Raw genomic sequence first — 9,346 nt, forward strand, 5'->3', positions numbered from 1 at the left:
ATGATTCACAGCTACCAGACAGAGACACCACGATATGTTCAAAGTAACAATGTGATAGCCATCAGCAAGACTAGCACTCAGAAGAAAACCTCCATCTATCCTAACGTGTATGATTTATCAGGATCTATCAAGTCATCAGGCTCAGGTATGTATTAAACTTTCTTGACTTGGCGGGGCGGAGATTTAATCAGCCTCTTCTTATTATTATTCCTCCTCCTCCTCCCTTTTTCCCGTGTTCTGACAGAGAAGAAAGCCTGGATAGGAGAGAGCTAGCCGTTCCGAGAACGAACTTTATCTGTTTAGGATAAAGTTTGCCATGGGCGAGAATCGAACCCGCGACTTGGCGTTCTTTTCTTTCACTTCTGCTGTAGTAAAATGGATTTTGCGCTTTAATGTTGCTAGCCAGCCTAGTTAGCTTAGTTGGTAGTGCGTCTGCCTTGTAAGCGCTAGGCCGCGGGTTCGATTCCCGCCCGGGGCGGATTTTATCCTGCTGGGATAATGTTCGTTCTCGGAACGGCTGGCTTTCTCCTACCCTGTCTTCCTTCTCTCTTCGATTGTGAATCGAACCCCGCGACTTAGCAAAGGAGGCGCGCTACCTTCTAAGCTAACTTGAAAAATAAAATAAAAAATAAGCTGGCTATACTTACAGTGTTACTGTGTACTCGTAGAAGGGTATTGATTCTTGGGTCTTTCTTAAATTCACTAAAAACATTAGCATGACTAATGTCAAGCCTCTATCAATCAAATAAAAATGGCAACCACTATCCTTCTCGCGTTGGTTCACCTCCTATACTCGCGGACCTTTAGTACAGAGGTCCCCTAATGACTCCTAACTAGGTCTTGGCCGTCACTCTAGACGCTTTTTCTTTTTTATTTGAGCACTAATTGAGGTTTATTTTCGATTCGCCCCGTTTCCTCTAAGCTAACTTGAAAAATAAAATAAAAAATAAGCTGGCTGTACCTACAGTGTACAGTGTTATACTGTGTGCTCGTAGAAGGGTATTGATTCTTGGGTCTTTCTACAATTCACTAAAAACATTAGCATGACTAATGTCAAGCCTCTATCAATCATATAAAAATGGCAACCACTATCTTTCTCGCGTTGGTTCATCTCCTATACTCGCGGACCTTTAGTATAGAGGTCCCCTAATGACCCCTAACTAGGTCTTGGCCGTCACTCTAGACGCTTTTTCTTTTTTATTTGAGCACTAATTGAGGTTTATTTTCGATTCGCCCCGATTCCCTAAAAACCTCAGCACTATAATGTCAAAGCTCTATCAATCAAAAAATGGCAACCACTATCCTTCTTGCGTTGGTTCACCTCCTATACTTGCGGACTTTTAGTATAGAGATCTCCTAATGACCCTTAACTAGGTCTTGGCCGTCACTCTAGACGCTTTTTCTTTTTTATTTGAGCACTAATTGAGGTTTGTTTTCGATTCGCCCCGATTCCAGCTGGTACAAGAACTATCCGCCGTTCTGCCCGAGTCCGGTCGAGCGTTCCTGGAACAAACCAAACAGAACAAAGCAAACGCCAAGCAAACGAGTCGCGAGGAAAAACTCTGGCGGTCCAACATCCTCAAGGAGATTCCACTTCTGAAGAACGAGATCAATAACCCCACCATCACTGGGAGTAATTACCAGAGGGATTGGACACCGCCGGACCTCAGCTTCCTCAATTCGTTTACGAGTTCCAAGGAAGATCCGTTTGATAAGCTCACCTTGAACTATGATGTGAAGGGCGTGTGTGAAAAATCCATCAAGGTAAAGTTCTGTCAGAGTTGCGGATATTTTAAACTGTGACTGCATAAATGTGTTCCCGATTAGTTCTGGAATGGGCCAAATCGAAAACTTGGTACGTTTTTGAGCCAAATTTTGGCCCATTCCCTTTAAGTGGTCTTATTATTAAAAAAAAAAAAAAAAAAAAAAAAAAAAAAAGTGATCACAGTGGAATATTTTGGATTAGGAAAAATTTCCGTTTGACATAAATAAAATACCCCTCTCTCTTCGATTTCGGGACGATAAGACCATAGCAGTTACAGTTCCCTCTGTCAAACCTCTAGGATTTGATTGGCTGATCACTTGTGATCAAGTTGATCCTTGATTTTGCAGTGGAAAATCAAGGTTGATTGTTATCATAGCGCGGGACATGCTGGCTTCCTTCAGTCAGTTGGCTATTATTTGCAAAGTGCAAACAACTCGACACGTGGTGATAACGGTAAAAAATTTAAATTTGAAATTTTTGAGCAAAGGATTTGATTGGCTGATCACTTGTGATCAAGTTGATCCTTGATTTTGCAGTGGAAAATCAAGGTTGATTGTTATCATAGCGCGGGACTATTTGAAATTTAACATTTTATACAAAAAAGTGAAAACTTGAAAAGAGCCAACGCCAACATAAAAAAAAATTGAAATTAAACACCAAATTGTTTTATTTCTTCGTCATCACTTCATTAATACATTAAAGTCAAGTAATTAAAGTGCCATTGCAAAAAAGTGAAAAGAGCCAACGCCAACATAAAAATAGAAAGTAAAAATTGAAATTAAACACCAAATTGTTTTATTTCTTCGTCACCAGTTCATTAATACATTAAAGTCAAGTAATTAAAGTGCCATTGCTTGTCAAACGTCATGAAAAAGCCAACCTTGTTGAAGAAACTTGTGTCACTTGCTGCTGTTAGCTCAGGTAGTTTTGCACTCTTTTCAGGCATTAATATTTACCAGAACAATGAAAACTACTATAATAACGTTCTCCTTCCCATATTGTTCAAGTTTGATGCAGAAACTGCACACAACATTGCAATATGGACAGCAAAGTACAAACTTCTGCCTAAGTCAGTATACGAGGACCCCCCACAGTTAGCATCTCAGGTGTGGAACCTCAAGTTCCCAAACCCATTAGGTATTGCAGCAGGTTTTGACAAACAAGCTGACTTTTATCAGATGAATAAGCGTAGCCCTTATTCTTTCAGCTGAACTCCGTACACAAAAGCCCACTGAAGTCAGCATACAAGGACCCCCCACAGTTAGCATCTCAGGTGTGGAACCTCAAGTTCCCAAACCCGTTAGGTATTGCAGCAGGTTTTGACAAACAAGCTGACTTATTGGGAAAATCCTACAATGCTGCAGTGAGGACCAAAGATGTGATATAATAACACAAACTGCATTTACATTATACCAAACGTACCTACCATGAAAAGCAGCTGTACCACACTTTAGATTGCTCAGTCTGAAAGATTCTCCTCATTGTCCTCTCTGTTTCTTGAACTTCCCTATGAACTACTCTCATCTTAACTCCTGCCCCGCCTTGAAAGCCAGCAAAGACATTGTATAGAAATACTGGGATGCTAGGGGAAAAATGGCCTAATGGTTAAAAATTTCGACATTTACAATAACAACAACACCAACAACAACCTTTTATCAGATGAATAAGCGTAGCCCTTATTCTTTCAGCTGAACTCTTTACACAAAAAGCCCACTTTTTAGTCCGTCCTTCCTTTATTATTACAATGGTAATAAAAAGGTATAAGGGACGGACTATTGTATTCGCTTCGGTGTCGTCTGTCACTCTGTCATTCTGTCTGTTCCCATAGAAGGACTTCAAACCTGGTCGACCTATATATGAAATTAAAGGTCTTTTTACCAGAAACACGAAAATGGTGGTGCAAATTTTGTCCAGAGAACCATAGAGCCAAAAAACCAAAAAAACTGGTTTTTGGGGGATTTTTTTCACATTTTCTCACACAAATGAGCTCTGATCTTGAAATTTGTCGCGACGACCTATGAACTCAAAGCGAGAAAGTTTCAGATAACACTTCAGTCGATCATTTAAGACCGATTTTAGCGTCACCTATGTTAAGCTACGCCGAGAAAGGCCAATAAATGGATGGGTGACTTAAACTTAGCAGCAGAAGCCGCACAAAGTTCGGCGCTACAAATGCCCAAACTGGCGGCCCTCAGCTCCAAGGAAAATCAGAATGTCATCAACAGGAGTACATCGGCCAATGGAAACTTCGATTTTAACAGGTAAAGGGGTGTTCTGAATTGACTTGATAGGTGATTCCTAGCATTTGATAACAACCATCTTTTGCTGAACGACAAAATTGAACAACTCTGTTGAATTTAAAGTTCTTATTACAGTTTTTTCAGCTTTTGTCATTCAAAAAAATTGTATCCCGAGAACAAAAAATAATTTTATAGTGAGTTATAGTTATCAGCAATCATAAGTATAATAATTTCCATTGAAGCACAGCTAGTTCATTGCACTTGTAACTCTTACTCAGAAAAAGGTTGATTCGTTCTGAACTGATAGGTAATTCCTAGCATTTGATAACAACCATCTTTTGCTGGACGACAAAATTGAACAACTCTGTTGAATTTAAGGTTCTCATTACAGTTTTTTCAGCTTTTGTCATTCAAAAAAATTGTATCCCGAGAACAAAAAATAATTTTAAAGTGAGTTATCAGCAATCATAAGTATAATAATTTCCATTGAAGCACAGCTAGTTCATTGCACTTGTAACTCTTACTCAGAAAAAGGTTGATTTCGAACTTCCAAGTCCCCATGGGGCTAAAAATTCACCTGAAGATTATTTGTGGAGTTTTGTATCTTGCGGAGCAGATGGACAAACTAAATGGAAATGGTATGGTTGAAATTTTGAAATCCCTTCGTAAAACTTAGTCTTACTTTGATCAATTGAACCGTTTGTGAAGAGGGTAAATGAAGAATGGAACTCACTGCCAGCTGAGGTGCGGTGCTCACCTTCTTTAAATTGCTTTAAAATGAAATTATTAGAGGGCTCTAATAATTGAAGGTTGCTGGTTCATAGCTTAATTATTTTTTATTAAAAAAGATGAGTGTTTCACCGCCGTTTTTATTTCGTAGCAATGAAACAACTGCTACATTGGACGCATGTGGTCTGTGTCGTAGCATGCCCATCCCGTAGTATGCCTCTCATCAGATGGGCGAGAAGAGGCACAATACTCCCCATTTAGGTGCTGGGTCAACACGAGAACACCAGAAAGTAACCCGTTGAAATATTTGCAATCGAAAAACGAGTACAAATTTTTGTCGGTGGTGGGATTCGAACCCGGGACCTTCTGCATCGCAAGCAAGCGCGTTACCACTGGACTAACCGTGCCCCTAAAAGTGCAGGGTCAAGATAAAGGGTAAGTATCAATGGACGTCTTACTGAAATTTAATAGAGACTAACGGAGGTCTTACCAAAATTGGAGAGACGAGCACAGGATAGAAGAAAGCCAGCCGTTCAAAGAACGAACCTTACCTGGTAGGATTAAGTTAGTCCTGGGCGGGAATCGAACCCGCGACCTAGCGCTTACAAAGGAGGCGCGCTACCTACTAAGCTAACTAGTCTGGTTGTACCTACAGTGTTGCTGTGTGCTCGTAGAACGGCATTCTCGGGACTTTTTATTTTTTATAATGGAAGAGTTGCAATTGGGAAAATATTATTAATAACAGGTCGATTCCTACGTAAAAAGTTGTGAAAAATCCAAATCTGAGGTCAAAACTCCGAAAAAGTAACTTTAAAAGGACGAAAATTCAATTTTTAATTGCCGTTCTAATGAAAAAGTTCAAAGAGTTGTGACGTCAGATTTCACATCAAAATGCGCAGAAACGCTTGAAAAAATGTTGCTAGATTTTTGGTATAGCGTTTCTTGGGGTGCGGCACCTCTTGTTAATTTATCCGCTTTTCTTTTTCTTCTTTTGCTGTGAGCGAGATTAATATCTTAAAATCAGAAATCTCCGTGGCCGAGTGGGTGTCACACCAGGCTTGCACGCGGGAGGCCCGGGTTCGAAACCCAGTGGGGCCGAGGTTTTTTCGGCTCTGTGCTTGGAGTTCGGGGTGCACTCAGCCTCGTGAGGACAATTGAGTAGCTACTTTAATCGAGTAGCAAATCAGCAATCTCCGTGGCCGAGTGGGTGTCACACCAGGCTTGCACGCGGGAGGCCCGGGTTCGATTCCCAGCGGGACCGAGGTTTTTTTCGGCTCTGTGCTTGGAGTTCGGGTGCACTCAGCCTCGTGAGGACAATTGAGTAGCTACTTTAATCGAGTAGCGACCAGTGGCGGCATTACAAGTCAAAGAGACGAGCGATGATAAATACGATGATTGAAGTAAATGAAAAACTTGCAATACGGTGATACCCACAAAGTTGTGAAAAAGCTCTCTGCTTTACCATAAAGATTCATGATTTGATTTTGAAGCGATGATAAATATGATGATTGAGTAAATGAAAAACTTGCAATACGGTGATACCCACAAAGTTGTGAAAAAGCTCTCTGCTTTACCATAAAGATTCATGATTTGATTTTGAAAATCTTCAAATGTGTATAACTAAGTTTGTGTCTCGACATGTTTTCAGCTTCCATGGCCAAAGGATCCCTAGTGATTCCTACGAATGCGAAGAGGAGAGACACTCAAACATATGAAGAAGTGACTATTCCGGCTGTGGAGTTAACGACCGACCAGGCTAACTATAAACCGGTCCTTATAAACCAACTTGATGAGGTACAAATGACTTGTTGAACTAGAGATCGTTTTTTTTCTCAGGGGGGTATATATTGGTGACGAGAGTTTTACCCTCTATTTTCTCAATCCATTCTATTTTCAGTGTCATTCTGGCAGTTTAATTAAAGGAAGAAACAAGCAGGGTCCGTCCCTCCGGGAATTTTTTTAGCTCGTAGTGATTAGAGAAAATCAGTACCTATGTACCTACCTAATTTGTTTAGTATTCAGTTTATTATTATTCTTGATTTGATTTTTTGATTTTACTTTCATGTAATGGTTTAAAATCAAGACTAGAGCCCGTTCTCCCTTTATTCCCAATATAATCTTTAAGTCACCCATCCATTTATTGGCCTTTCTCGGCGTAGCTTAACATAGGTGACGCTAAAACCGGTCTTAAATTAACGACTGAAGTGTTATCTAAAACTTTCTCGCTTTGAGTTCATAGGTCGTCGCGACAAATTTCAAGATCAGAGCTCATTTGTGTGAGAAAATGTAAAAAAAAAATCCCACAATTACTCAATTAACTTTAAGTCACCCATCCATTTATTGGCTTTGCTCGGCGTAGCTTAACATAGGTGACGCTAAAACCGGGGCTTTATGGTTCTCTGGACAAAATTTGCACCACCATTTTCGTGATCCTGGTAAAAAGACCTTTAATTTGATATACAGGTCGACAGGTTTGGATAAGTCCTTCTATGGGGACAGACAGTGACAGACAGACAGATGACACCGAAGCGAATACAATAGTCCGTCCCTTATACCTTTTTATTACTATTGTAATAATAAAGGAAGGACGGACTAAAAACTGACCATCGAAAATTTGACCCGATTACAAAGTTTACTTTCCTTCCTATAGGATAAGGAAAGTAAAAAATGTATGTATGTATTTTCCAATCTCCGATAGGAGAGGAACTTTAAGAAGAAGATTTATGTATTTTTTCATCTTCTCTTTTTCAAGCCTAGCCCAACTTAGTCCTATGTACTCGTATACCACCACCTGTTGTTGTTGTTGTTGTTTTTTTTTTTTTTTTTTTTTTTTCTTTAAAATTCGCCCCGATTCCATTTCCAGCTGGTACAAGAACTATCGGCCGTTCTGCCCGAGTCCGGTCGGGCGTTCCTGGAACAAACCAAACAGAACAAAGCAAACGCCAAGCAAACGAGTCGCGAGGAAAAACTCTGGCGGTCCAACATCCTCAAGGAGATTCCACTTCTGAAGAACGAGATCAATAACCCCACCATCACTGGGAGTAATTTTTCCAGCTGGTACAAGAACTATCCGCCGTTCTGCCCGAGTCTGGACGGGCGTTCCTGGAACAAACCAAACAGAACAAAGCAAACGCCAAGCAAACGAGTCGAGAGGAAAAACTCTGGCGGTCCAACATCCTCAAGGAGATTCCACTTCTGAAGAACGAGATCAATAACCCCACCATCACTGGGAGTAATTACCAGAGGGATTGGACACCGCCGGACCTCAGCTTCCTTAATTCGTTTACGAGCTCCAAGGAAGATCCGTTTGATAAGCTCACCTTGAACTATGATGTCAAGGGCGTGTGTGAAAAATCCATCAAGGTAAAGTTCTGTCAGAGTAGCGGATATTTTGAACTGTGACTGCAAAAATGTGTTCACGATTAGTTCTGGAATGGGCCAAATCGAAAATTTGGTACGTTTTTGTGCTAAATTTTGGCCCATTCCCTTTAAGTGGTCTTATTATTTTTTAAAAAAAAAAGAGAAAGACTTTCCTTATCCTATTGAATGGTGCTTATTTGCGTGTTCTGTTGTAACATTTATACCGCCAACCGCAGCACCTATTTTAACCAAACGTTTTGTGTTGGGAGTAGCGGATATTTTGAACTGTGACTCCAAAAATGTGTTCCCGATTAGTTCTGGAATGGGCCAAATCGAAAACTTGGTACGTTTTTGAGCCAAATTTTGGCGCATTCCCTTTAAGTGGTCTTATTATTTTTTTAAAAAAAAGAAAGACTTTCCTTATCCTATTGTCCTATTGAATGGTGCTTATTTGCGTGTTCTGTTGTAACATTTATACCGCCAACCGCAGCACCTATTTTAACCAAACGTTTTGTGTTGCATCCTTGTCAGATTTGTGAACTACATACCAAATTTCAAGTCTTTAGGTTATACCGTTCCCGAGATATTGTTAAATTACACCGAAAACCGCCAAAAAGCTGTAAAATGCCGCCAACCGTTGCACCGGTCTTAACCAAAAGTTTCGTGTCGCATCCTTGTCACATTTGACAGCTACATACCAAATTTCAAGTAGCCGCTGAAATGACCTCGAACTTTGGCAAGAAACTAGCAGGCCTGGGCATCAGTGTACGAGAACTAACCGGGGATATGCAGCTCAAGAAGGCAGAAATAGTGCAGACACAAATGATTGTGACCACGCCTGAGAAGTGGGACGTGATAACTCGCAAAGGAACAGGTAGGAGATGAAACTTTTTTTTAAAAAACTTTTTGTTAGGTTTATTTTTGATATTCATAATAGACAATAACAATAGAATAAAACATTAGTATTTGAATAAATAGCAAATAAGAATTTACAAAAGCCAGCCTAGTTAGCTTAGTTGGTTTTTTTTATTAATATTTATAAAAAAAAAAAACCAACTAAGCTAACTTTGGTAGTGCGTCTGCCTTGTAAGCACTAGGCCGCGGGTTCGATTCGACGTCCGCCGAGCGATTTTTATAACTGGCTGGGATAATGGCTCTTCTCGGAACGCTGTCCCTTCTCCTTCCTGTCATTCTCTTCTGCGCGCGAGCTTTTCGGACGATGAAGCCAATAGCAGTTACAGTTCCCACTCTA

At 40.3% G+C, this 9,346-nt stretch overlaps 1 protein-coding gene and 1 long non-coding RNA gene across 2 annotated transcripts in view; one reads left to right on the forward strand and one right to left on the reverse strand.

Moving 5' to 3' along the window:
- The window catches only part of LOC103509970 (activating signal cointegrator 1 complex subunit 3-like), a 54,460-nt gene continuing 45,114 nt past the window's right edge, over positions 1–9,346 (forward strand). Inside the window, exons 1-5 of the mRNA XM_026823108.1 lie at positions 1–145; positions 6,383–6,543; positions 7,598–7,675; positions 7,789–8,097; positions 8,785–8,968. Coding sequence (XP_026678909.1) covers positions 1–145; positions 6,383–6,543; positions 7,598–7,675; positions 7,789–8,097; positions 8,785–8,968 — 877 coding nt within the window. The remainder of the gene's footprint in view (positions 146–6,382; positions 6,544–7,597; positions 7,676–7,788; positions 8,098–8,784; positions 8,969–9,346) is intronic.
- LOC113468064 lies at positions 2,549–3,100 on the reverse strand. The gene is made up of 2 exons (XR_003391934.1): positions 2,998–3,100; positions 2,549–2,830 (listed from the first exon to the last, which is right to left on the reverse strand). It is a non-coding gene; the product is annotated as an uncharacterized LOC113468064 (long non-coding RNA).

This window comes from Diaphorina citri, unplaced genomic scaffold, assembly GCF_000475195.1.
Source record: "Diaphorina citri unplaced genomic scaffold, Diaci psyllid genome assembly version 1.1 scaffold2, whole genome shotgun sequence".
Lineage (NCBI taxonomy): Eukaryota > Metazoa > Arthropoda > Insecta > Hemiptera > Psyllidae > Diaphorina > Diaphorina citri.